This window comes from Suillus plorans (assembly GCF_016647745.1).
Source record: "Suillus plorans strain S12 chromosome Unknown HD556scaffold_83, whole genome shotgun sequence".
NCBI lineage: Eukaryota > Fungi > Basidiomycota > Agaricomycetes > Boletales > Suillaceae > Suillus > Suillus plorans.
Genome location: NW_024537467.1, coordinates 73,505 through 100,926, shown reverse-complemented (window position 1 = coordinate 100,926; position 27,422 = coordinate 73,505). Strand labels below are relative to the sequence as shown.

The window sequence follows — 27,422 nt, the reverse complement described above, 5'->3', positions numbered from 1 at the left end:
AGATACTTTGCTTGGAGCAGGCATCGAGGACCCCACGCTTGTGGTCGATGTGGGTACGCTAGTGAACACTTGGTTGCATTAGATTCTAGTAAATCTACAAGAAAGCGAGCAACAAGGTTTATACCACAGAAAAATTATGTGAGGCCGACCTGCGTCCAGTCCCGCCGCTGTGGTGTTGAACATGTTACTGGTTACCTTGAGGTATAACAATTGGGAATTTAGGATGCTGCATCTACTGACAACATCCAGGTAAGCCGCATTCTGAACCAAGATGCCAGTTGGAATGGTCTCCACGTCTAATGGTAAAACGAAGTTCAAGGTTTAATGATATAAGGTCGCAGACTGACGGCTGGGTAGAAGACGTGAATCGATTGAATTTCTATGAACTCCAGCTTTGAAATACCGTGAAGTCGAGCATTCTTGCAAGTCGATCCAACTCACCTCTCGACTGTGACGCCATAACAAACGCCGGGGGCGCTCGGCAGCGAGTAGGCTACTGTATTGCCACATTGGCAAGGTTTGGCTCCGTCGAGCAGAGGGACCTATATATCGCGCTGCGCGCATCCACAGGGATAGCATCGATCCCAGGATCTGCCCGAAAAATAAAATTGGCGGGTCAAGGCACATCAAGAAATCAAAAGCCATACTTTTCCACCACTGCAGGGGCTCCCGAAGTAGGCAGAAACCGAGCACAGATCCTAGGCATGAGCATTATTCATCTGATCTCACCTAAACATGCGTTAAAGCAAAGAAAGTAAGTGCTCAATCAAAGGCCCCGAGGCACATGATGATAATGGCTATTATATATGCAGGTGTATTTTGGAGTCTCTTGGAGTGCAGCGATGACAGCTATCAGGGCCACTATCCATAACCATGCCTTGGTGAGTGGAGAAGTAACGGATGACATAGAGAAGGAAAAAGCGGGTGCAACTACCTAACAGAATCCCGTTATTAAGGTAGGCATCCTCAAGGCTTCATGATGCAAAAGGCGGCAGCCCATGAAGAAGTTGTTAAGAAGGGTTGTAATCATGACAGCTGGTACGGCGCTTAGAGTAAAAATACCTGTCAGTTGCCCAGTTACCCTTACTAGACTCGCGACTGCTTTGATGAGTCTGGCCCGGTGATGTTTGATATAGTGGTCGATTTTGGAGTGGCGTGCCACCAGCAGAAGGGAGGAGTTTAAATTTTGGGCCGGTGCCGTGAGGTCGGACGGTCGGATATCCGAGGTGTCCTCCGGCCGCCGATCTTCAACCCATGCGGCATTTCTAGGTCATTGAACTCAACCTTCATCTATTTGAAGTACACAGCGCTTCATGGTGCACAATGCTATGATGAAGCAATCCAGGCCTTCCAAATCATGATGACCAAATTGGATGATGCCACTGACGTTCCGACTCAAAGTAAGCCCCCACTAATGTACTGAGCATCGACATGCTTAACTCTTTTTGCAGAGCTGCGCCAGCAGTATCTTAGTCCATCCGAAGTAGCACATGACATTCGACAGGTTATTGATACACAACTGGAAAACGCACCATTTCGTACACTCGGTACTATCACCGAGCTCTTATGTGATTGAGAAGCGCAGCCTGTTGAGATTGGCGCCGAGACGCAAGGTACGAACGCAGTCTCGGTTCGGAAGTTCCCGCGCTGGGCGCAGCGCTAGAAGATTAATCGTATGATATTCATTTGCGGACAGAAAATTTACTTACAAAACGAGTCGTTGAGATAGAAACATCTCAGTCCTGTCCTACTGACTAGAGACTGAGATGTGAGTACAGATACCCACTTAGACTGCCTGTATATTGATGAACCTACTATTAGATATTCATTTAGGTACATACCAAGAGTCCTGTCCTACTGACTAGAGACTGAGATATATTCGTTTAGCCTTGCCCTCGCGTTATCAACCTCAACAGGTTATGAGCCCTGCTGCTTCAGCAATGGATACAATGCTCCCCAGTGCCGGATCCTCATTATTCAACATTCCCCAGCTTGCCGAAGACGGAACAAACTGGATAACTTACAAGGAGAGAATATTGACAGTGATCGGCGCCAGAGGTCTGATGCGTTATGTCGATGGGCGCGCGGCAAAGCCAGTGCCTTACACGATTGATCCAATAACGAGCAAACCAAAGAAGCCAGATGGTACAACGGCCACTGATGCTGAAGTCGAGGACCTGGACAAGAAAATTGATGAGTTCTATATGAAAAACTCACTCGTCAAGCAGCACATCTTTAGCACGATCACGGATCGGCTACTGCTGCGTGTCCAAAAGCTGGACAGTGCCTCGAAGATATGGGAGGAGATTCGGACCATACACGAGGGCAAAAGTGATTTTGTCCAGATAGACCTACGCCGTCGGTTACAAGAGACTCGATGCGAGGAAGGAGGGGATGTAAAAGCTCACCTTGGAGAGCTAATGCGGCTACGTGAATCGCTAGCCAGCATGGGAGCATCACTCGACGACAAAGATTTCGCGGCCATAATTATGGGGTCGCTACCAGAGTCTTATCGTCCTATCCTATCATCAATGAATGCAGCAGCTCGCGTCTCGAAGAAAGTACTCTCACCAGAAGAGATCATGGGCATTGTCTCGGAAGAGTACGAGCACCGGGTTATTATGAACCCAACAGTGTCGAAGAAGGGAGGGAACACAGCTTTGACTGCGGGCGCAAAACCAGATAGGTCGAAGGGCCGAAATGGTGGTGGAAGCTCGAGTGTCACCTGCTACAACTGCAATAATGTCGGACATGTTAAAGCAGACTGCTGGAGTAAAGGCGGAGGCAAAGAGGGTCAGGGACCTAAAAGACGGGGACAAAGGAATGGACGCTCACAGAAGCCAGCTGCCAATGCAGCCACCCAGTCCTCTAGCACGACAACAGCAGGAGAGAACTATGCATTTGCCACATCAGACTTGGCAAGTGTAGCAAAACAGATCAACATACCAGTCGAACACCGTGGAGCAATTGTTGACTCCGGCGCGACATCTCATTTTTGTCCTGATCGCTCAAAATTCACGAGCTTCGTCCAAATCGAGCCGCAGGAGGTGCACACTGCTGACGGATCAAGTATTAGTGCTGTTGGTCGCGGAAACATCGAAATAGACTTACCATTAGGAAAAACAAGCACCAGAGTTACACTCAAGGACACTCTCTACACCCCGAAGATGGCTTTTACCTTGATCTCGACAAATCGTATTGCTGCAGCCGGTCTTGCAGTCCATTTCGAAGATGCCATGTGCAAAATCCTATCCCCCGCTCCAACACGAAAAGTCATTGCCGAAATTCCACAAATAAATGGACTATATAGTATCGCTGCAAGTCCTCATCAGCACGCAAACATTGCCAAGACCAAACTCACCATTAGCGACTTACATCGTGCCCTAGGCCACGTATCTCAGGCCGCGATTGTTGATGCCATCACGAAAGGCCTTATTGAAGGTGTCGAGCTTGACTCCACCTCAAAGCCAGAATTTTGCGAAGCCTGTACTCAAGCAAAGGCTACACGTCAGCCATTCCCGAAGGAGTCACCAAACAGAGCCAAAAAGTATGGGGAATTAATCCATACTGACCTTTGGGGACCGGCGCAGACAGCAACAATCAATGGGTGCCTGTATTATATAAGTTTCACCGACGACTTCTCGCGTGAAACACAGGTCATGTTCCTAAAGCAGAAAAGCGAGGCATTAGCGGCATTCAAGACATATGAAGCGAGGCTTACCAGGCAGCATGATAGCGCGAAGATCAAGGTCCTTCGTTCGGACCGTGGTGGCGAATACCTAAGCTCTAACTTCAATGTGTACCTGCAAGAGAAGGGAATCAAGCGAGAACTTACTGCTCATGACTCGCCGCAACAAAATGGGGTTGCGGAGCGTCTGAATCGCACATTGGTCGAGTTGGCACGAGCTATGCTAATTGCAAAGAATATGCCGAAATTCCTGTGGGCAGAAGCGGTTAACTATGCTACATGGTTGAAGAATCATTTACCTTCCCATGCCATCCCCGGACACACACCGTATGACCTAATTCATGGTCATCGTCCAGATCTATCCCGCGCACACGAATTTGGGGGGAGGATTTTCGTTCATCTCCCACATGCTGCAAAACTCGAACCGCGAGCTGAAGAAGCCGTGTTTGTAGGTGTTGATCTCGAGAGCAAGGCATCTCGAGTATATTGGCCTGCGAAGAGATGGGTTTCTGTTGAGCGAAACATCAGCTTCGTCCCAACAATGGTACATGCAGCTGATGATGTACTGGCCGAGGGGGAGTCTGAGGTACCTGTGCAAGAGCCACGAACCTTGAACCACGTCCAGCACATCAAACCGACACCAGAAGTGCCAAAAACCCCACCTCAAGTTGCGCAACCACTTCCCACACCACCAACACCTAGACAAACTCGCGTACGTCCACCAGCAGGCTACTATCGTGCACTACATGAGGGGGAGAGAGCCTCAGTCGCAGCAGAAGCAGATGAGAGCCTAGAGCCTACCTCGCTAATCCATTGGGCACTTGCAGCCGCCGAGCCAGAACCAACGCTAAAGGAAGCATTGAGTGGACCGGATGCCGAAGAATGGCAAGAAGCTATTGACTATGAGATAGGTCAGCTCGAAAGGTTAGACGCATGGGAGATAGTAGACGCACCACCTGGAGCCAACATAATACCATGCCACTTCATGCTAGCCACCAAGCGAGGCCCAAATGGCGAGAAGTTGAAACTGCGGGCACGTTTAGTAGCAAATGGTCAGCGGCAGAAAGAAGGGCTAGATTATTCGGAGACGTTCGCACCTACATCGCATATGACCACCATCCGAACGGTACTATCAATGGCAGCACGTCAGGACTGGGAGGTTCATCAAGTCGATATCAAAAGTGCTTACCTTAATGCACCGCTCAAAGATGACATATATATGCGAGCCCCACCAGGATACCTAAAGCCGGGAGACGAGAACAAAGTACTGAAACTTTTGCGAAGTTTGTATGGCCTTAAACAGGCAGGGTTCGAATGGTCGGAAGAACTCGAAAGATTCTTCCTGGACACCGGATTCAAGCGCTCGGAGGTTGATAGGGCAGTGTACTATCGTCATAGGAAGGACGAGCACATGGTCATAACTAGTTCAGTTGACGACATGGCCATCACTTCGAGGTACACGAAGCATATCGAATGGTTTAAGGACCAACTTCGAAAACATTTCGAAATCACCGATCTAGGGGAGCTTGGGTGGTTATTAGGATTCACCCTATCCCAGCAAGCATACGTCGAGACCATCCTACAACGATTTCGCATGCAAGACGCTATGCCTGCATACACACCAATGAACCCTGGTGAAATCTTGTCCACAGATCAGTCTCCATCAACACAGGCAGAGCTGGAAGATATGAAGGACGTACCTTATCAGCGAGCCATCGGCTCGCTGATGTATGCAGCAGTCAGTACACGCCCTGATATCGCATTTCCAGTGGCAATACTGTCGAAATTCATGCGAAACCCGGGATGGACACACTGGAAGGCTGTCAAACAAATCATCCGTCATCTCCAAGCTACCAAGAACATGCAGCTTACCTTAGGATTAACTGACACGGGCATAGAAGCCTTCGTAGACGCGGATTGGGCGTCCCAGCCTCATCGGCACTCGATAACAGGGTATGTTGTCCTGTTAAATGGTGGGCCGGTGGCCTGGAGTGCCAGAAAGCAGTCGTTAATTGCACTCTCGACGGCCGAGGCAGAGTATATAGCGCTCACCAGCGTTGCTCGCGAGATCCTATTCATACAAGCTCTTTTGGACGAGTTGTATGGACCGACTCCAGATTCAATTCCTGTATATTGCGACAATCAAGGGGCTATAGCGCTGGCATCAAACAATAAATTTCACGGACGCACCAAGCATATCGACATCCGATACCATTATATCCGCGAACTCGTCAAAAATGGCACCCTCCATCTCGAATATTGTCCCACTGACGACAATCTTGCTGATATCCTCACTAAAGCGCTGCCACGGCCACGCCTGGAGAAATTACGTTCGAAGATGTCGTTGGGAATTAGCGGGGCCTAGGTGGTGATGATTGTGAGCTGAATCGAGAAGTTGCGTTCGAGGGGGAGTGTTGAGATTGGCGCCGAGATGCAAGGTACGAACGCAGTCTCGGTTCGGAAGTTCCCGCGCTGGGCGCAGCGCTAGAAGATTAATCGTATGATATTCATTTGCGGACAGAAAATTTACTTACAAAACGAGTCGTTGAGATAGAAACATCTCAGTCCTGTCCTACTGACTAGAGACTGAGATGTGAGTACAGATACCCACTTAGACTGCCTGTATATTGATGAACCTACTATTAGATATTCGTTTAGGTACATACCAAGAGTCCTGTCCTACTGACTAGAGACTGAGATATATTCGTTTAGCCTTGCCCTCGCGTTATCAACCTCAACACAGCCTGCAAACAAGCGCCTTCAAAACGAGTGTAGAGTACAAGGAGCTTGTGTCATCAACAATCACGCATACAGACTTCAGAATGAAACGCATCAATGAAACAGTCGCAACGTACTTTCGTTATGCCATGTTATCACACAGGTGGGAAGGGAAGGAGCCACTGCTGCAGGATATCCAGGATAAGGTCTTGTACGAGCTGAATCCCGTTGGCAGCATGGTAAAGTTGCAATCGTTCTGCAAAATTGCTTGCCGTGCAGGGTACCGCTGGGCGTGGAGCAATACGTGTTGCATCAACAAGAGCAATAGTGTGGAGCATCAAGAAGCAATCAACTCCATGTTTGATTTGTATCAACACTCGGCGCTCACGATCATCTACCTGTCGGATGTCCCATTCTTGTCGAAGTTCGGCGCATTGGCAAATAGTGATTGGAACACACGCGGATGGACAGCTCAAGAACTCCTTGCTTCTCAAGTCATTCTCTTTTATCAGAAGGATTGGACTTTATATCTCGACGATAGCTCTCCCAATCACAAGGAGTCTGTCGCGATCATGCAGGAGTTGGAGTATGGGACAGGCATAGATCGACAAGCCATTGTTGCCTTCCGTCCCGGGATGAAATGCGTTAGAGAGATATTCCAGTGGGCATCCACACGTGTCACAACATTGCCGGAAGACATCGCTTACTCTTTATTCGGCGTCTTCGGCGTCCGCCTACGTGTGGATTACGGTGAGAAGAAGCAGTGCGCGCTTGGGCGGCTTCTGCGGAAGGTCATAGCTCAGTTGAATGATGGACTGGCGTGGCTGGCTATGTGCCTCCGAACAGTGACCTGGTGGAATGGATGATCTCTGACTACGACAACTGCCTCTCTGGGACCTTCATGCTGACTAAGCTAAGCTAACCCTTGCTCCCTTGCTTCCGTCGGCCTCCACTGGCCTCTGCTAGCCCTTGCTGGCTCTCTACCCCGATCACCCCCTGCTAGGGGGTGCCCCACTCCATGTGCCCCCCTTGAAAAAAACCTGGCGGCGCCCTCGTCGCCTCCTCTTGGCCTCATCTGCTCTGCAGCCTCTGCTCGCACCATCTCACCCACAAGTTTCGTCTAACATCTTCCTTCTGACTCTTCGTTTTCATCTTCTCGTTCTTTGTCCTCGTGTTCTTCCTCATCCATATTATCTCTCTCCTCTGGTGCCTCCTCTCTATGCGACTCTTCTCTCCAGCTCTCATTCTCTTTTTGTTTTGCTACATTTTCTTCGAGCATTCGCTGTTCGTTGGCTAACTTGGTGTCTTCTCACGGTATGAATGCTCGTATCTGTCTGGCATGGAACTCTCCTGCGATGCGCTCTCCACGTAACGTTTCGAGTTCATATGAGTTGCATATCCGTGCTGCGATGCGGTGCGGCGGTGACCACTTAGGTAACAATTTCCGTTTGGCCTCGAACGTGTAGTCCATATTGCTACGGTAGAACTGAACCAATTGTCCTGTATAGAATATAACCTCACCTGGGCTTCGTTCTAGAACACGCTTGTCGAACACTGCCTTTCTCTTGATTGCGTGACGTACGGCTGCATCATAGCCGTCAAGTTGCTGCTGCGCTACGTATGCCATATGGATGGCGATATCTGCTGTACGTATTGTCGACGTGCAATTGCTAAGATCAGTGTGTGGCGTGTTGACTATTTGTCCAAGAAGTAGTTCTTTTGGCGAAAATTTGAGTGCTGGGAGTATCCGGTGGTTCAACGCAGTGATTGCCTCATCCAGGTGGTCTGGCCAATTTAACGGGAGCCTGTCCCATGTAAGTCCTTCATAATCGTCCTCCCCTAGGTTTGGGGCGCATAGTCGTTTGAGGACGTGCAACAGGATTTTGTTCGTGCCCTCTACTAAACCATTAACCCAGGGTGAATATGCAGCTACAACGTGAGTTTTGCAATTCCACTTAGCGCAAAAGTCTTGAACTACAGCATTATTGAAGTGTCTGCCCCCGTCTGACATAAATGTCTCCGATGCTGTGAAGTTCTGGAATATGTGCGATAAGCTGTTCACTGTCATTTTCACAGTTCCCATTGACTTATACTTGAATGCCCATATATGCTGCGAGAACGTGTCCAGGTATACTCCGAGTGTATTGTATCCTCGAGCTTTCAGAAGAGTGAGGTAATCTCCTACTAACAATTCAAACGGATGCCGCCGCGTTATCGGTTCTAACAATGAATGAAGGTGGGGCGTACCGAAGTTTTTGCACTTGCTGCATTCGCTAATGGCTGCCATGATAGATACATCGAGCTTCGGACTGTAAATGCGATCGGTTAGTGCGATTTTGATAGCATCCCTCCCCCAATGACCTCCTTCTGCATGTTGCCTTGCTGCTAATTCCTTTGCTTCCTCCTTCGTGACGCATTCCACCTTGGTTCGTGCTCGTACTGCCGTTCCTCCGCGTAGTCGCCACAGTTTCCCTTCTTGTATTAGGTACTGTGAGGCTTGGTGCCTTGCGCGTTTCCGGCTTTGAATCTCCTTGCCTTGATCAATTTGCAGCATCGCTTCGATGACTTCGAGGAATACTGGTTCGTTCACGAATCTTGTTTGGAGGCTCGATGCTGTGGATTCATCAATGTTAGTAGATATTAACAGTAAGTCATTAATTAGACCCGAGTTGGATTCCCAATCCTCGCTTACTGTCCACTCGCTTCCATCGACTAGTCCAATGTCTCGAGGGTGACCTTCCCATTGTCGACTGAGACCGTCTGCGATTACGTTGAGCTTCCCCGGTACGTGTCGTACATCTACGATGTTGTGAGCAAGTATTCTGTCTCGCCATCTCGCATGCACCGCGTTTAAACGGTTGCTGATGAGGATGTCTTTCAGCGCTTGACAATCTGTTTCGACCTCTACTGGAAATCCCCAGATCACGTCTGAAAACTTATCTAATGCGAACTTCAGTGCGGCGAACTCTAACAAGAAGGGCTTGTAATTTTGCTCTGTCACTGATGTCCGTTTTGAGGCAAATCCAATCGGATGAAGACGTTCCGTCCATTTGCCTGTTGGGCTTTGCATGCGTGTTCTCTGGGACAACACTGCTGCAAAACCTTCGGCGCAGCCATCAGATGTTACTACGAAATTCGAGCCATCGTACCTTGGGGCTTGCAGTATGGGTTTTGATACGAGTGCTGCCTTAAGATCCAGGAATACCTTTGTGTGCTGCTCCGTCCATAGATCGTTGAGCTTGAAGTTGCGTAAGGTGCGTCTGTACGTATTCTTCGTGTATGGGACCTTCAATGGTGCAGTTTTGACTAAGTCTCGTAGAGGCCCTTCTCATCTGGAATAGTTCTGGATTAAGTCCCGGAAGTGACTGGTGAGTCCTAAGAACGATTCAAGATTTAATGCATCTGGTGGTTGTTCCCATTTGACTACCGCCGTGAGTTTTGCTAAGTCTGGTTGAACACCTTTAGGACCTATTGTGGCGCCTGCAAACGTGGTTTCTGTCATGAATAAGCGGCATTTCGTAGGAGATAGGGAAATTTTGCGCTCGCAACATCTCTGGAATATTCGTGTTAGTTTCTCCATCATCCCTTCGAAAGTATCTGCTGCGATTCCTCCATCGTCGACGAACAATTCCATAGTGCTGTCCGCTAATATGTCGTGTAGGTTAGTGTTACGGACTAGGATAGTTCGAGCTCTCCCTAGGCGGATTGCCTAATCTGATAGCGGGCTCGCTATTGGAGAGACGGGGATCTTCTCTCAAATGAGAGGTTCGGGGGTTCCACTTAAGGTAGCGTCGGCTTTCCTTAAGGTGCGGCTTAGACTGAAGGACTGGGACTGTCTTTCAGAGGAAGTTCTGGATAAAACCTAGTAGAATCAAGTAGGGAATATACATGATTCTGTCTGCTCTATATACTGTCGTCCGTGTGCACAGACCAATACTACGTTCGGTAGGTAGGTATAAGTGTGTCTATACAAGGGCATCTTATCTGATGCCATGCGGTCGATTATCTATACATGAGGCTTACCATGCCTCTCTTATCTGTCCTCAAGGCTAAACATGCCTTGGAGTCTAACTGCGCATGCTAAGGCATGCGGCTTGTCTTCTGACCATGAGGCAGAGCTTCCTCATGATCCGGGTCGAGGACCATCTAGGTCCGATCAGATGTAGCCTAGGCTGGTCTAGGTCATCTAACGGCATCCAGGCCGTTCTAGGTGTCTCTACGAGTCTCCGTTGAGTCGGTAAGTCTTCCAGGACGGTGCATATGGTGGGATAGGGGCTAAGGTCATGATGACCTCCGTAGGAGGGGTTCTCGGTTACATGTTATTGTAACATTACCTCCGTTTCTGGGTCGAAGTCGCCGACTACGACAAAACTCTCTCCCGGGTTTCTTCGTCTGGAGTGGCAGTATTACTGCGGGTATCAATGGGAGTGGGCGAGCGCGGCGCGGGGTTGTTCGCGATTAGTTCTTCTAGCGCAACGTGGTTCTTCTCCCAATCTACGAGGAGTTCGTAGTATTCCTCGTCGTCTCGAAACTCTGGGAGGCATGATACTTCTCCGAGTTGAGGGCAGTGGACCGACAGGTGGTCGGGTCCGATTTCGTTGCAGACGCAACATACGGCGTCTGGACACTTTCTAAAATTGTGTCCGTATCCTCCGCATCGTCGACAGATGCAGGTGCGGTCTACTCGCGCTTTCTTGGTAGGGCGCGAGGGTCTTAACTTTTCTCCAATGCGTTTCTTCGCGATGTCTACGAGGTCGCTGAAGTTGTCGGGGAGTAAGTGGAGCGCTATTGCGCGGATTTTCTTCTGGTCTTCCAGCACTATGAGGGCTCTAGTTGCTGGGTCTAAGTCTTCACGGTTCACCGATATTTCTAGGTGTCGTGTGGTGCGGATGATGTCTATCACCAAGGACGCGGATGCGGCGATGTTGACATCTGACTGTCCTAGGATGTCGCTGATCTCTAGGAAGTGGTCTGGGGAGAGAATGGCCGTTTCGGCGACGGCGCCTTTCTCGAGGTGGTCGAGGATTTTGGAAAATCCCGAGTTCTTTAGGGGAACGATGGTAGAGGCTTCGATGTTGTTAGGCATGATTGTTGCGAGAGTTTCTGGCGAGTATATCGTTGTAGAGGGTTTATATGGGCCTCCAAGAGTGCTCTAAGCTCCGCTTGATCAGTTAACTTATCTTTTAATCTCTTTATCAAAGTTCAATCATGAAGGCGTGGAGTGCCTCATGGTTCTCTTGGCAGAGGGGGAAGTCACCATGCCAGTGCGGTTCTGTGATAGTTTCGAGTCATTCCGGACTATCAGAAGCGGAAGTTTTGCGTCATTGCGGACGTGCGTGTCTTGAGTTTTCGTTTTAGTCGAATTCTGTCAAGATTTGGGGTATGTCGTGTCGAGATGTTCTTTTTATTGATTTTCTCGATCGGCGTTCTAGAGGGTTCTATGGGCTTGCAGGAGTTTCCACGGAGTTCGTCTCGTGATAGTTTAGCGTCTTTCCGGACAGAGGTGAAGGTAAGGCATCCGGGGCTTGCAGGAGTTTCTCGGTGTGTTTAGTCTCGTCTTCAAGGTGAAGGGGTCCGTATCTCCGGGTTCGTCCTTCTATTCTCAGTTTTAGAGTCATGATGGACAGGGGATAGTTTAAGGTCTTTCCGGACCGAGGATAGTTTCAAGTCATTTCGGACTTCTGCGCAGTTTATAGTCGTGCCGGACTTAGGTACAGTTTATAGTCATGCCGGACTCATGGCGATTGTCGATATTTATAGATAAGGGTGCGGCCGGGGTGAGGGGAATTAAGAGTGAAATGAGTTTTAAATGAGAATTTCACCCCCCAAGTAGGTCGTTTGATCACCGATCAAATCTAGAAGTCTAAATCAATGTTTCCGCAGTCAGGGTCAGACTGATCCGTGACTGGTGCAATCTCTCCCTGGAATAATCTAACATCCACGGGGTCGTCCTGGCGGGGACAGTGTCTTGCGATACGCTTTATCGTTCGCTGAAAGTAGTTCTGCTGTTTAATCCGATCTACTTCCATCGGAGTCGTCGCGGGTTCTTCTGCTATGGCAGGGGCCGCGGGGGCAGTATTAACGACTATCTCGTCGTTATCTTCATCGTCAGTTTCTTCCATCATTTCCTTATCGGCTGGTCTGGGCACGAGGAATGGGCGAGTGACTGGTGCGGTTCTCGATCGTTCTGGGAAAGAAACGATCGGCTCGGCCTGGTTGATCCATTGATCAGCGGCCGGTTCATCTTCTGCTAGTTTATACTCTTGGCGGAGTTTCTTCGGTGACGGCGCTTCTGCCGTGACTACCGATCTACCTTTTCCAAGAACCGAGGCAGGTTCTGCTGAAAAGACGTACTTCTGAGTTTTCTCCGGTTCAGGGGCCGGTCTAGGGATCTTTGCACGAGGGGGTTCCTCGTCGAAAGTGGCTCTGCCTTTTCCTAAGATCTGGGCAGGTACTGCAGAAAATCTATATTTATCTGCGGGTGGTGAGGTGGCAACTAAGTCCGACTGTCTCGTGGACTTCTTCTCGACGTTCTGGGATGTCGAGGCGTGGGGTTCCAACGGCTTGGTAGCCGGTGCGTACTCGAGGATTTCGTGGAGTTCCTCGATCGGGGTTAATGTGGGAATGAATCTCCGTTTTCCCGAAGTTAGTTTCGACTCGTTTCGGAGATCTTCCATCAGCGAATCAGCCGGTTCTGGTAGTTTAGCCTCATTTCGGAGGTTCTGCGTGACAGGTGCTTCTGTCAGATCTAGTTTATACTCATCTCGGAGTTCTTCTTTCTTCTTCGTCAGGGTGCCTACCTCCCTTCTTTGGCGCGTGCTGCGCGTCCTCTTTTCTCTACGGAAGAGCGGCTTCAACCCGTTCCTCTTCCTACCTCTCTCAATCATTCTCTCAAGTCCTTTCGACTTGTCAGTGGCAGGGATAGTTACCGTGCCTTTCTTCCAATCTATGGATGGTTTCACAGCGGCCAGCCATGTGAATCCGAGTAGGATGTCATCCAAGCGCGGCATTACGAGGAATCGTCCGTGCATTACTCGGTCGTCGATCTTTATGATGAGTCGGCAAAATCTCTTGACTTTGCCTCCTTCGACTGTCGTTCCGTCTCCGTTCATTACCTTTTTCGGTTTCTGAAGGAGGTGCGTTCTGATGCGATATCTCTTGCAGAGTTCTCTGCTTATAAATGAGTCGCATGCGCCCGAGTCTATGACCATGGTGGTCGTAATGGGCGGCTTAGTGGTGGACATGAGGGTGGCGGCAACCCGTAGTTCCTTCTTCTTGGATACGCTGTTCTTGTTAATTATTAGCAGCGGTCCAGTCTTCTCCTTACCAGCCGCTGTCTTGCGGACTGTTTCTTCTTCGATAATCTTTCTCCTCATCGGGCACTTGTGGTCGTTGGCTTTGTGTCCAACGTGATGGCAAGAAAAGCATCGTCGTTGCTTCAGGTGGTGTCTTGTATCCATTCCTGAAAGGTTGGCGGCGGCGTCGGTATTTCTTCTGATCATCATGATCTGTGTCGGTGCGTTCATGGTAGAGGGAGTGGTGCGAAGGGACAGTGATAGGCTTAAGGATTCAAAGCTTCGTACGTCTGTCTTGACAATTTGTGGATAGCTTTACGCCGGTCTTGGCGATTTGGTCACGAGAGTAGAGGTCTACGCTTGTCTCAGCGGTGCGGTCGGTATCGATTCAACGGCGGTGCGTGATGAGCAGGGCCGGGAATGTGAGACTTGATTCTTTTGTTACGGACTAGGATAGTTCGAGCTCTCCCTAGGCGGATTGCCTAATCTGATAGCGGGCTCGCTATTGGAGAGACGGGGATCTTCTCTCAAATGAGAGGTTCGGGGGTTCCACTTAAGGTAGCGTCGGCTTTCCTTAAGGTGCGGCTTAGACTGAAGGACTGGGACTGTCTTTCAGAGGAAGTTCTGGATAAAACCTAGTAGAATCAAGTAGGGAATATACATGATTCTGTCTGCTCTATATACTGTCGTCCGTGTGCACAGACCAATACTACGTTCGGTAGGTAGGTATAAGTGTGTCTATACAAGGGCATCTTATCTGATGCCATGCGGTCGATTATCTATACATGAGGCTTACCATGCCTCTCTTATCTGTCCTCAAGGCTAAACATGCCTTGGAGTCTAACTGCGCATGCTAAGGCATGCGGCTTGTCTTCTGACCATGAGGCAGAGCTTCCTCATGATCCGGGTCGAGGACCATCTAGGTCCGATCAGATGTAGCCTAGGCTGGTCTAGGTCATCTAACGGCATCCAGGCCGTTCTAGGTGTCTCTACGAGTCTCCGTTGAGTCGGTAAGTCTTCCAGGACGGTGCATATGGTGGGATAGGGGCTAAGGTCATGATGACCTCCGTAGGAGGGGTTCTCGGTTACATGTTATTGTAACAGTTAGTTGCTGTCATTTCTGAGAACGTTGATGGGGCGCCTGTCAGGCCCATTGGCATTCATTTATACCAGAAATATCCACGGCCTTCGACATAGAATGCCGTGAAGGGTCGTGATTCCTCTGGAACTTCGACAGCGTAGAATCCCGATGCGAAGTCAAATACTGACACATACCTATGTCTGCTAAGTCGTAACTGTTTGGCCCTAATATCCCCCTGTGGCATTGGTGCAATGTTCATGACGTGATTGACCTCATTGAAGTTTTGGCATATTCTCCATTTCTGCGGCTTGTCGACTGAGTTCTCCTTTTCAGGGCCCTCCGCTACTTCCTTCTCTGGTAAGGTGAATGCTGGAGGTTGGTCGTGTTGCGAGCATTGGTTGTTGACGGCCCTTTGGAGTTCTTCTAACGTCATCCCTTCCTGCTCGTGCGCTTTCTTTGCTAAGACCGTGTTCGCGCAACATTTAACCAGTTCCGGAGGTGCATGCTCGATGATTCCTGCTTTCAGCATCTTGTCGACTTTACCATGTAGGAACTGTAGTTGTGGCGGTGTGAGAGGTCTTTGGTGGACTCGCAGGTTAAATGTTGTTCCGTCCGGTATGTTCAACCTATGAATCGCTCCCAGCACTGGGATAACTTCTCCTAGTGAACACGCAAAGATGTCAGCATATTCGGCAACTAATGCTTTGACCTTTTTTAGTTCTTCCAGGGTCAAGTCCTCGCCATATTGAACATGTTTGGTGATCCAAGTGATCCACAGAGGATTATGTGGGTTTGTGAGCCGCGTATATACTGCTGTATCGTTCTTGAGAAAGTCAGTAGGGATCTCTTTCAATAGTGTATCTAACTCAGCCGGTGGTATTGGGTCTCCGTCGACGTTGATGCGTATTGGAATGATGTCTTCCATGTCTTCGTCTTTGCGTGCGTTAGTTCCTGTTGGTTCCTGTGTGAGTACTGTACTTGGCTCGAAATCGTCGACTCGCCTTTGCACATTTTCTATCTCTGCTTCCTCTGTGATTCCTTGTACTTCCACTGTCTCCTCGATCTTGGCGTCTTTGACCTCCTTTACCAGTACGCGATTGCGCAATATTGCCTTGCCTCCGATTCCCGTGATGCTGACCTCGTCGACCTCATAGTCATGGACTGCCTTGAATGTTCGTAGTAGCGGTTTCCCAAAGAGAAATTCCCATCCTCCACCGCTTTGGAAGACTTCGAATTCTCCCACTGCCTTGATTCCCCCGATTACGATCTCTCCTTTCCATACAGCTTCCGATGGGATGATCGTTCTGTTAGCCATGCGAAGACGTTTCGTGGATGGGCTCCAGTTTCCTAATCGGTGCTTGATTCGATTGAAAACTGATGCGCACATAGCGCTGATCATGGCGCCTTCGTCAAACAGTGCCTGAACTCGCACTATTTCTCCTCGTGGGCCTATGAATGATGTGTGATGCCGAAATGGTAAGCAGTGTTGACTTTGGTGCCCGTCGTTCTTAACATCCTCCGTCGAGTACAAATCAATGATCTCGTATAGCTCATCTGTTGTTGGTACATTGACAGAATCTTTGCCTATAACTGTTTCGACGTGGCTGACAGGCTGGTCCTCATACGTTGCCTCTTCACATACGAGGACCAATTGTTCAACTGGGTGAGGTGCGTGCTTTGCTTGGGTCGTCTGGTGCTCCTCTACACTGACGACCCTTGTCCTTTTCCCTGCTCCCATTGTTGCGCGTACTCGTCCTCGAACATTAGATCAATCTGCGTAGCGAGTCCCCGGTTGAAGTTCCCTAATTCTCGTGCCGCTATGCTGCGCCATATTTTCTCTTGTATGACTAATTGGGATGTTTCTGGTGCTGGGCATGCTCCTGCAATGTGTCCGTGAGATCCGCACTTGAAGCATTCTCCGGAGCATATCATTGCACTTCCTGGCCGGAGAGGGAACTGTGTATGCTCATTGACTCGACCTTCCTGCCCATGCTTTGTGAACCACTGCTTCAGTTGTTCTTCGTATGTGGCTATGCCTGCGGCCGTGTCTGGCTGGTGCGGGATATCATTGACTCGACTACGTAGTGCCTCTTTTTCCTCTGGTGATAACGGTTGACGTTGTCGTGCTGGTGGTCTGGTTGTGGGCGTTCTGGGTACGTAGCGTATACGAGACATTGCATCACGGGATTAGTGATGTGCGGGCCCGGCTTGGCCTGAAAGCCCCGGCTTAGGCCTGGCCTGGGGAGGCTTGGGCTTTGAAAAAATTCAGGCCGAGCCGTGGGCCAAAGCCAGGCCAAAGCCGCGGCCGGCTTGGGCTCATTCACGGCCTTCAAGAAAGAAAAGAGTCTATATTCAATTCAAGTATACTAACATTAGTCGTCATCTGCTGAATCAACATCAGACCCTGACATATCGTCGTCGTCACCTAAAAGCAGTGTATCCCACCCCTCGTCATCTGCTGCTTCGACTTCTAACACCTCAGCCTCGTGTTCGGAGTCTTCGGTTTCCTCTTCTACAAGGGAAGATGGGCCAGGCTCCCGGAATAGAAGATCATTATGGAGAGAACACTTGATGCATTGTAGCGCCTCGACAATATCTCCTTTCAACCGATTGCGCCGCTTGCTGATCGTGATCCCACCTTGCGAGAATGCTCGCTCACTTGAGACCGATGCTGCCATAATAGACAGGTAGTCTCTTGCGAGCGAAGCCCACACTGGATATCTCTGGCCATTGATCTTAACAGAAACAACAGTCAGTCGCAAGAAACCTCGAAGCAAATGAAAGGCACTTACACCCCACCATTGAATAGTAGTCATACCCGCTGATTGAACCGCCTCAATAGTTTCAATGTAGCTCGTAAATTCGGCCCTCCATGGTTTCGACGGATCACTAGGAGATGTGGCGCCTGGTTCTGGCTCGGCGTCATCCTCAGAGTCACTCTGGACCTCCCGAATGAGTTTCTTGAGGCCGCTAACCTTGCTTTTCGTAGTTGTGGGCTGCGACAACACCTGATCTTGATGTAGCTCGTCATAGCGCTGTTTGAACACATTCTCGGCACACGTAAGCACATCATCAAGCAAGTTCGACGGCCAATGCTTTTTGAAGTAAGCAATTTTTGCCGTTGGATCAAGTACTATATCAGATGTTAGAGTTGCACTGACTGAAAGAGAAAATGACGAACACATAGCGATGATGTAGGCTGGAGAGTTTGTAGTTCTCTCATAATACTCATCTAGCTTTGTTGCTGCTGCCTTCAGTGCACGAGCAAACCGAGTATACTTGGGCCTTTCGGCTCGCGAAGACCAAGACTTGTGGAGCGTCTCCAGGGCAGGTATCGCGAGATGGAGAGTTGATCCTCGATCAGATGAGAAAGCTTGCTGGGCGACGTCGGCGTATGAAAGAAGGTCCGTGAATTGACCGACTCGTGTCCATTCAGCAGCTGACAGTTGCAGAAAGTCGATTTTGGCCCGTTTTTTGAGACTGCGCTCTTGACGCCCCATTTCGTACACGAATGTATCCACGTGCTACAGTGAGTAAGAGTGAGAATAAACAAAGTATGACGATATATCAAATACACACCTGCTTGTTCGATTCGGCACGATTCAGCATAACGTAGGTGGACGACCAGCGGACTTTCATGTCGATCAATAGCTGTGTCGGCAATGACACGTTGGCTTTGATTTGTATGTTCCTGTATGATTCTTTTCATTTTGCCGATGAACGTTCTTTCACACAAATGCTGCGAACAAGGCCAATCTCGTCCCGATCAACCTTAAGAGACATGTCTGGTTCGTGGGCGTGCGGATCGTGAGGATTGTAGTGAACAGATTTGCTGTATGTGCCAATGAGCTGCTGCGTGCCAAGATTGATAACATGCGCTAAACAGCTGTTGATATTGTTAGCAGTTCCATCAACGAAATAACAAAACAAACTTACTTGATCTTGCGCTCGAGCCATGGAAAAACCTTCTTATACTTCGCCTCGTATAACTGTGCAAACTCTTGCAGCATAGTGTTGTTGTTGGCTGCGTTGTCGCATGTAACATGACCAATCTAGTAAGTAGACATGAGCTGTAGCATTCGAAAGGAATTAATATAACATACTTTATGTGTAACACCAAGGCGATCAAGCACTTTGAATAACGTACCACCCAGGCGCTGGCCATTATGAGCGTTGTTGAGCTTCGTAAAACCAAGCAACGCATTCCCAGGTTCCCACTGCATCGGAATCTTTTCTTCGATCCAGTGGCCAGTGACTGCAAAATAGCCGTCTGTGTTGTCAGCCTGCCATGCATCACATGTAACATTGATGGCGCCACTGACAGATTCACTCTAGAATATGACATTAGATCATAACAGACAATAGTGCGGGGGACGACAACGTACATTTAACTTCTTTCTGAGTTTGGTGAGATGGCTCTTGAACATACGCATAATTTCAGCGCGGGTTGCTTTGCGGCCTGGAATTTTGACGCCCTGTGTGGCACGTGAGGCAACGTCTACCATCTCTTTGAATCTCGGGTGTTCGAGAGCCTGAATGGGCTATAATGATTGTTAGTACTATGCAGCCAGATGATATGAAGAGTTTACCTGATCCGTAGCAATGAGCCACTCGATTGCTGCCTTTCTGAAAAGCTGGTCGGAGTAAGGAACAACGCGCTCTGACAACTTGCGCTCAGTCATATGGGCGTTGAGCGTCTCCTGCGCTCGTGCAGCTTTCATTTTCTCTGCAGCAATATCGCCTGGCAATTTGGACAGGAAGGCGTTGTCTTTGGCCCATTTGCGATATTTACCCTGTACATGTTATTTAGATATACATTGATAATAATATGAAGATGAAAACTTATGAAAACTTACAGCGAATCTAGCTTCAGCGTGACGGCGCAGTGTTGAGGTCTCATTTACAATTATACAACCATTCCTACAAGTGATTAGGCGATGTTAATGACACAACAGCACATGGAAATGATAATGGAATGACGTACGGACAAACTTTGCACTTACGGTGTTTTTTCACCGTGCCATTGGTGTTAGTCCGCTCGAAAGGTTTGCTGAAGAAGTTGTCGATATCACGAGTCCTATCCTCGCGTGTGGGACCAGACTCATCAGTGATGGGCTGTACGGCAATATCTATGAGAATTCCATCCTCGTCCACATCTTCGTGGTCTTCGACAGTAGCTTGCTGATGCTGGCGGGCTCGTTTGGCTGACAGTTTCAGGTGAGCTTTGTACACACTCTCTTACATGAATAGATAAACTTACATTTGGGGTTTGTCTGCGCATTTTCGCGTTCCTCGTCACTCGGTTCATAGCCTTCTTCAGCATCTTCGGTGCGTGATCGTTTGTTAGTAGGCGCAGGGACAGTGGGTTCAGGAGCAGGTGGACTGGGTGAGTTAGTGGGCTGGGGATTGTTGGAACCATGCTTTGCGGCCTCTGCCGCACGAAATGCATTGATGGCTTTGGTTTGAGATGGGAGAGCCGCCTTCTCAGAATGCTCGAGGAGCGCAGCAGAGGGCTTGATTTTGCGCGCTGGACGCACTGGTCGAGGTTCGTCATTACTATCTGAGAGGATTGTTCCTGCCATTAGAATTAGGGATTTGTGAGTAGGGATAGCGACGTACTAATACTATTTATCTCAATAAATCATTGAGATTGTGCCACAGATAGATGACGCTTCAAAGATCTAAGTAGTATCGAGTTCACGAAGCATGACAGAAGGCAACTCACAGTTTTTACTGGCTAGCGTACGAGTATGAGCCGGCGTCAGACACGCCGTGCTCTGATGCTCTGATGCTCCTTTTGGCTAAGCTCTGCAAACATTCATCAAACACTCGACTTCTCTCAGGCCTCTATTCCATCAGACGTCTCGGATGTGCTTAAGTGTGTGTTGGATTCGCAGAAGCTGCTGACATGCAGATGAGTCCGTGGTAAGGAGGAAGTAGCGCCGAGGAGCTCGTCGTTGTCTCAGATGACTAGTATAGCTGTAAGAGTAAAAGCCACGGCTCGAGCCGCCGGCTCTGGCTTTCCAACTGCCCAGGCCAGGCCCTAGGCCGTGGTCAGGCCATGACTTTGGCCCGGCCTGGCTCGGCCTAACTAGGGCCGGCTTTGGCCAGCCCACGGCTTGAAGCCGGGCCGTGCACATCACTACACGGGATGGGTAAGGTGTCATATTGGGTGCTGCAGTTCCTGGCTGCGTGGTTCCGATTGGGTACTTTCTTGGGGGCCATTGAGAGGCTTTTCTACGTTTTTTTTTTCTGAAGCCGTGCGTTCTACACGTGTACGTTGAGGTGCGTTCGTTGACGTTTTTGAGGCTGTGGTGTCGTGTTTAGTGGTGCCGAAGTCCGGTTCGGTTCGGTTCTTAGGCCTCTAAATGCGAACGCCGAACTGAACCATCGGTCGCGTTCAGGCAAGGAGGACGAACGCTGGACCGGACGCTGATGAACGCGTTCACAAGTGTTCGGTTCGAGTTCAGAACGTGTTCGAACGCTCGAACGCTACATATAAATTGACAAAAATTGCAAGAAATACATGAACAGTAAATGAGTAGCTAAATTTCGTCCATGGCAGAGTGTTCGTGAGCAGCAGCAAACTCAGCTTGAACCGTTGCGGAAATATGGCCTTGACGGTACCCACTTTTCAACAGCTGTAGGGCCTCAAATGTTGTTGGCAACAACCGATTACGGCGCGTGGTCCCAGTGATGCCGCCACTCGAAAACGCTCGTTCAGATGCGACGGCAGAGCCTTGAATAGCGAGGTAATCCTTTGCAATGCGAGAGATGGTGGGATATTGAATGGAATGGTGCTAAAGGCATTTTAAGTCAACTTGCAAGGAAACACGATGCGAAAAAACTCACGCCCCACCACGCCACTATATTCTCAACATCTTCTAATGGGGCAGCAAGGTACTCGTCGAGCTCCTGGTGAGGTCTTCAATTTGCGGTGAGGTTCACGAGTCGCCGAAAACGATTGTTGAGCATTGGCAGGTTCCTGGTTATACAGTAGGTTAATACAACATTTGAGACTCGACTGGACACTCGCACATACCTGAAGCCGTCATCGTCACCGTGGGACCCACGTTGCACTCGCTTGGGTGCGGGCTGTCCTTGGGGAGGCACTGGAGCCACTCGTTTGGCAGCTTTGGCTGGAGCTGTGTTGCCAGCATTGCGGATTTTTTCTGTCGGTTTAACGGCTCGGCCTGAGCGAGACACGAAGGCAGTTAGCTTGCCATTGGATGCAGGAGGCGGAGGTGGAGCAAGCATGGGGGTGTCATCGTCGGGATCATTGTACCAATCGATGGCGCTAACGTCTTTGAGTTGGCCATTGGATCCAAGTGCGCAAGACATTCTCGCAGCCAGAAGGGTGAATATTGTACCTGTAGTAGCTCATTTATACCAAAATTTGTGGTTAGAGATTAGAAAAATGCGACGCACCTTGAACATATTGTTGCCATGCAATGACTGCAACAGTTGATTGATGTTGAAGCAAAAGCAAGTACCTGAACGAGCATCCCAAAGATATGTTCTGAACATAGATTAAATTATAATCCTAATAACGATTAACATAGGGCTTACCAAAACGTTGAATAGATCACAGAGGAAGTCAGACGTCACTAACAGAAATGCATTCAGTCTTTTGGTCGTGAAGTAAGAGCCGTTCTGGAGATCAATGCTCCCAGAACTGCCAATGGCCATATGAGTTTGTTGCCAGGTGATCAGAAAAAATATTAGGATAGATGGATAGCAATAAGCTGAGGACCTCAAGCGGATCATAGACAGAAGGAAAGAACCGTTCGAACGCGTTTGAACGGGTCCAGACGGGTTCACAAATCCGAGGCATCAGCCGAACGCTGAACCTAATAATAGGTTCGGTTCTTGAGGGCATCTAGGAATTCGAATTTCCGGGTCCGTCCGGCCGAGTCCGGCTGGATCTGTCCGGCACTATAATTTGTATGCAAAGGAGCAACAAAGGAGTATGACACTAATATATACATTACACGAACATCCGAACTGCAGCGCAGTGCACAGATGTGGTCCGAACTATTTCAGAGATACCCTCGTGAGTCACAAGTACAAATATGTAACAGTTTAGAATCTGCAACAAATCTGCAAGGTTCACAGTTGAGTCCATTGCAATTGGCAGGCAAGCACATAAATGTAGCACCTTTGATGGAGGATGAGAAAGCCAGTTATTGGTAGTAGGTGAGCACAAAAGTGTAGCGGAAGAAAGCCGGCCAGCCCGGTGCACGAGGAGGACAGGCAAATGCCCAAACCATATCTATAACTACACAAAGCTGTAACCCGACAAGGCAAGGCTGGTATATTGCTAACTTAATATTGTGTTTGAGACAGTAACGAGTCGTAAAAATGAGCTCATTGTGTGATGCGACGTTAAGAACTGACAAGTTGTGCACAGACGGATCCGGACAGACCCGCACGCAGCCGGACGGAGACTGCCGGAAATTCGGATTCCCAGACTTTCTGCGGTTCTTACCGTAGGCTGAACCTCGGACCGAACGGACAGTCCGGTTCGGAAGGGTTCGCGTTCGAACCGAAGTTCCGAACCGGACTCCGGCATCACTAGTCGTGTTCTTGTCCAATCGGCCTCTACTTTTAATATTGGTAGAGGTTTAATGCGAAACCCGAATCCCACTCTCTCACCAAGATGGACTGGCGCGGCTGGCTATGTGCCTCCGAACAGTGACCTGGTGGAATGGATGATCTCTGACTACGACAACTGCCTCTCTGGGACCTTCGTGCTGACTAAGCTAAGCTAACCCTTGCTCCCTTGCTTCCGTCGGCCTCCACTGGCCTCTGCTAGCCCTTGCTGGCTCTCTACCCCGATCACCCCCTGCTAGGGGGTGCCCCACTCCAACGATATCCTGCGCTAGACTGGGTCGGGAAACCATCAGAGTTCAATAGCTGTTTACCAGCCGACATCAGTTCGTACAAAGCTCCCCCATGCAAGCTGCCATCTCTATCAGAAGGTTGCATCCGCCTTGCATTGTGTTCCCTGTGACAGGAGTCAGGCGGAAGCCTGGCCAGAATAAGGGGATACATTTCACGTACGGAACCATGGCAGATGGGCTTCGTGACCTGGATATAACCACGGAAGACAAGCTACCTCAATTCTCGCGGGCAATGCCTCTGCCAGCTTGGCGGACGTTCTTGCTTGTCCTCACATGGAGCCGTCATCTCCTTGAGACTCACCGTAATATCCGAGCCATGCTGCTTTCTCTTACATATCCTTTTCACTCGCTCTCGTTATCTCACCTTGTGCTCAAACTTCACGATCTCCTTGCTTCAGCGAAGTATTGTCACCTCGCCATATGCTCACCATGCTCGTTCCGGCCTAGTCAAGTATTTGAAAACGTATGTATACTCCCCATGTACACTCATACCTACAGCAAATGTTACAGTGAGATCCCCGCTCCAAGAACGATTGAAAATTCCTCCAACAGTCCTCGTCTCTAGTCCTAGTCCCATCCCTCTTTGTGTTACCTATTAATACGTCTTATTTCTATCTCGCAATTCCCTGCCGAACTCATACACAACCTTACAATATATGATTTGATTTGCGACATATAGTGTAATCTGTTTGTTTACTGCGTTTGCGTCGTTGCCATTCACCGTCGATTCCAAATCCAATTCAACAGGCTACGGTCAACCACTCCTGCGGCCGAGAACGTATCCGGAAGATCCTCACCTACTCCGTTATATCATTGCGCATATATCTCAAAGTCGCCTTTCCCTCGATAGATTGCATGGGAACAACGGACCAGTGGAGGTTTGCTTCACATTGGGGCATATAGACCTAAAGTGCCCCATGACTAGACAGGAGTAACAGTGCTGTCTTATACTGTCAAAGACAAAAATTTGGATTTTTTTAAAAAAAACACAAAGGTCTATGGCGATCCGTTAAGCAGAAGGCTTCCACTCAGCAAGCCACTCCTTCATGTACATCAATCCCGCTTCCTGCACGGTCGCAACTGTCGGATCCACAATGGCATTCTGTACCAGCAAATCTGTACAGTGGAATCCATCGCCCTCATAGATCGGCCTACTGGTAGTGTTGGGCTTATTCAGCCCATCAGCAGAGACAGTTGCCTCGCGCCAAGGGTCACGCATGCCATTCGCGAAGAAGAGACGCGGGACGCTCGCATCCCAACCACCGTACATTGCGTTCGTCTCTTCCGTGGTAGGCTCAGGTGGGCAGGCGAATGCTTCAGGGAACATGTTGACGCATTGACGCTGACGATGATATCGACGAATGGTCATCTTCCAAGTTATACTGTACATACCTGCTGATAAACGGGTTGGAGGATGCGGCTCACGATGGCAGGCTCGCACTCAGGAGGGCCAACCTGCCATCCGACTTGAATGGGTTGGAGGATGCGGCTCACGATGGCAGGCTCGCACTCGGGAGGGCCAACCTGATACCATCCGACTTGGTTACACCTGGAATGGCTGTCAGCGTGGACATTGAAGCGAATGAGAATACCTACACGATCCAGAACCACGACCTGCCTGCATTATTTACGGTGGCATTAGTCCAGTAGGACTGGCTCGTGTCATACGTCCCAAGACAAGTTCTAGTATCACAGTCAGCCAATCCGGACGACTAGGTCCCAGGGATACGCACTCAGCATCCTCGGATCCACAGACTTTACTGTCAAGTTTAGCCATGGCAATCAGATATCAACGGGACCGCCCACCATAGTCGTAGTATGTAGTGTTCCAAAAGTTTCCCCAAGCGTAGATGGCGTTTTCAAGTCCCCATCCCTCAGGTCCGGCACTGACGCCATTCTTTACCTCGAGTGCATCACAAAACTGGAAGAATATTGCTCCTGGGCCGACAGTAGGCTGCAGAGATTGCCAATCAAACAGGTTATCTTGAACTGTTGGTCCCAATAGAGTCAGTAAGGATAACAAGGTAATAGATCCGTATTCTCTGTCAAAGAGGACGACTCACGTGCGGTGGCAAAATCTTCTACATGAACAACATCACCGAGGCCAAATGCCTCCTTGAGCGTCTGGATTCCAGCAGTGTCACCAACCGCGTACATGTAATCTAGGTAGGAGATCACTGCTTCTACGTCAGAAGAACAGTTCTGTGGCATGTGGTTGCGAATTGGGGTGAAATAGTCATAATAGTTGCTGTTTTGGTCGAGAGCCATCAACAAGAAATGAACAGTGATTGCATCAAAGCAACGTACGTTATTGCCTCTACGACGCCAGATGATGAATATCCAGCCCAGAAAATTCCCGGTTTGCTTTGTGTCTGTCACTATACTGAAACAATGAAGTTATTTCTTGGCTCACTTGACCATTGTCCAACTCGTGAGGGCTCCTGAATAGCTTCCTCCAATCAGGATCCACGGTGCCTGACCTGGTTTCACAGCATCACCCCCAGGCATGGGAAGGTCGGCTGTGGTCGCAAAATACACGAGATCATCAATGGCCTGCTGGATGGTGAGGAGCGAGAGAGATTGTGACGTGAGGTTGTCGTATGGGTTGGAATAGCCAAAGAAACGATGTTCGATGATGATAGCTGCACCATTATGTTGTTGAGCAATGAGACCGTTCACGCTTTCATTGGTAGTGTAGCCTTCGAAGCCTGATGGAAAAAAGTACTTGAGAGAAAGGCGCAATTGAGTAACATGGCACTCACCATCTGCGTTAGATTCTCCAGGCGTCATCAAGATAATAGGGCCACCTTCAATGAATCTCATTAACATCGAGTACACCTCGATCCTCGCTACATACCGGGCTCATAAAACTCCCAGTTCATCCAGTATCGCTGCTGGAACGTTCCAAGGTCTGGATTATTGTGGTCTATGAGCTGGTCAAAATGATAGACGGTCGTAATGGGTGGGAGCGCTGTGCCATTCGATGAAGTGAGGAAGCGTTCAGGCAGTGGAAGTTTTGGGAGAGAATGCATGCCACGAAGCATGGCATTAGGGATAGCTGCTTGGGCGACGCCTGCAAGTAGGAGCGACGTAAGGGCCCACATGATGCCTAACCTCGGTCGCAAGATAGGATTAGACAACACGGTCGAGCAAAGTCTTTTTATAGTCATGGGAGGATGCGTAAGTGGATATATGCACTGTTCCTCGACGCGTAAGAAAAGCTGGAAAGGATATAATTGGACGTAGCTGTAAGTTTGTCAGTTGGGCTCGGTTGTTCTAAAAGGACCCGATGATGGATTGACGGCCAGGCAGCACTTTTCCACAGCCTTTCAAGTCGGGGTTCTTTACATGCGCTAACCTATCTGCCTCCTCAGAGAAGCTCCCGCCCATTTTCTCAAGCCTCTTGCCAAGTTCCTCTCGAGTTACATGGCCGCCCTACTGTGTGAACTGAAAGCTCTGTAGTTCTCACCCCTTACCTCACGAATCCACAAGGAACTTTGCGCGAGGTTTCGGAAAAACGTTTTGAGATGTTCTAGAAGAAGTTTTCGGAGGACGGTCTTCGTAAATAAGTCAAATTATGCCAACGTCCGATGCATGTCATCACGCTGCCTATATGACCAAATGTGCATTGTGCCACTATTTCCTTCACGCACCAATGTCCGAGTGTTTAGGCCTCCGGAAAACGCGATTGCTGGAAAGAGACCTACAATTTGATTCGCGGTTGCTGGACAATGCGA

General features: G+C 49.2%; 7 protein-coding genes across 7 annotated transcripts; 3 read left to right on the top strand and 4 right to left on the bottom strand.

The window, feature by feature from the left end:
* Positions 1 to 842: 842 nt before the first annotated feature.
* HD556DRAFT_1312969 (uncharacterized protein) lies at positions 843 to 1,576 on the top strand (the record flags this gene model as incomplete). Its single annotated transcript, XM_041300743.1, has 4 exons — positions 843 to 881; positions 1,137 to 1,269; positions 1,308 to 1,400; positions 1,452 to 1,576. The coding sequence occupies 4 exons, from the start codon at positions 843 to 845 to the stop codon at positions 1,574 to 1,576; spliced, it is 390 nt and encodes a 129-aa protein (XP_041154510.1).
* Positions 1,577 to 6,510: 4,934 nt separating this feature from the next.
* Positions 6,511 to 7,272, top strand: HD556DRAFT_1247289 (uncharacterized protein; the record flags this gene model as incomplete). The annotated part of the gene is made up of 1 exon (XM_041298692.1): positions 6,511 to 7,272. One exon carries the CDS (start codon positions 6,511 to 6,513, stop codon positions 7,270 to 7,272), a length of 762 nt encoding a protein of 253 aa, XP_041154509.1.
* A 3,494-nt stretch (positions 7,273 to 10,766) lies between these two features.
* On the bottom strand, positions 10,767 to 11,492 carry HD556DRAFT_1312967 (uncharacterized protein; the record flags this gene model as incomplete). The annotated part of the gene is made up of 1 exon (XM_041300742.1): positions 10,767 to 11,492. The coding sequence occupies one exon, from the start codon at positions 11,490 to 11,492 to the stop codon at positions 10,767 to 10,769; it is 726 nt and encodes a 241-aa protein (XP_041154508.1).
* Positions 11,493 to 17,817: 6,325 nt separating this feature from the next.
* Positions 17,818 to 18,282, bottom strand: HD556DRAFT_1247235 (uncharacterized protein; the record flags this gene model as incomplete). The annotated part of the gene is made up of 2 exons (XM_041298684.1): positions 17,818 to 17,915; positions 17,964 to 18,282. Coding segments are annotated over 2 exons (417 nt in total), but the record flags the coding sequence as incomplete, so codon positions are not given.
* Positions 18,283 to 19,131: 849 nt separating this feature from the next.
* Positions 19,132 to 19,692, bottom strand: HD556DRAFT_1247262 (uncharacterized protein; the record flags this gene model as incomplete). The annotated part of the gene is made up of 3 exons (XM_041298686.1): positions 19,132 to 19,323; positions 19,372 to 19,575; positions 19,639 to 19,692. Coding segments are annotated over 3 exons (450 nt in total), but the record flags the coding sequence as incomplete, so codon positions are not given.
* A 3,953-nt stretch (positions 19,693 to 23,645) lies between these two features.
* Positions 23,646 to 24,623, top strand: HD556DRAFT_992349 (uncharacterized protein). The gene has a single exon (XM_041312206.1). It carries the CDS (start codon positions 23,738 to 23,740, stop codon positions 24,248 to 24,250), a length of 513 nt encoding a protein of 170 aa, XP_041154505.1. The 5' UTR covers positions 23,646 to 23,737; the 3' UTR covers positions 24,251 to 24,623.
* Positions 24,473 to 27,158, bottom strand: HD556DRAFT_992109 (serine carboxypeptidase S28-domain-containing protein). Its single transcript, XM_041312205.1, has 10 exons — positions 26,543 to 27,158; positions 26,448 to 26,492; positions 26,099 to 26,393; positions 25,993 to 26,049; positions 25,749 to 25,933; positions 25,492 to 25,674; positions 25,419 to 25,440; positions 25,282 to 25,368; positions 25,078 to 25,234; positions 24,473 to 25,027 (listed from the first exon to the last, which is right to left on the bottom strand). Exons 1-10 carry the CDS (start codon positions 26,853 to 26,855, stop codon positions 24,695 to 24,697), a joined length of 1,677 nt encoding a protein of 558 aa, XP_041154504.1. The 5' UTR covers positions 26,856 to 27,158; the 3' UTR covers positions 24,473 to 24,694.
* Between the last annotated feature and the right edge of the window lie 264 nt (positions 27,159 to 27,422).

Bases quoted from the DNA above. Each gene is read 5' to 3' on its own strand.
- HD556DRAFT_992109 (XM_041312205.1), bottom strand. From the start codon at position 26,855: ATGACTATAAAAAGACTTTGCTCGACCGTGTTGTCTAATCCTATCTTG. The intron at 26,493-26,542 runs GTATGTAGCGAG...GATTCATTGAAG, and splicing joins CTGGGAGTTTTATGAGCCCG to GTGGCCCTATTATCTTGATG. The intron at 26,050-26,098 runs GTGAGCCAAGAA...ACAGACACAAAG, and splicing joins ACGAGTTGGACAATGGTCAA to CAAACCGGGAATTTTCTGGG.
- HD556DRAFT_992349 (XM_041312206.1), top strand. From the start codon at position 23,738: ATGCAAGCTGCCATCTCTATCAGAAGGTTGCATCCGCCTTGCATTGTG.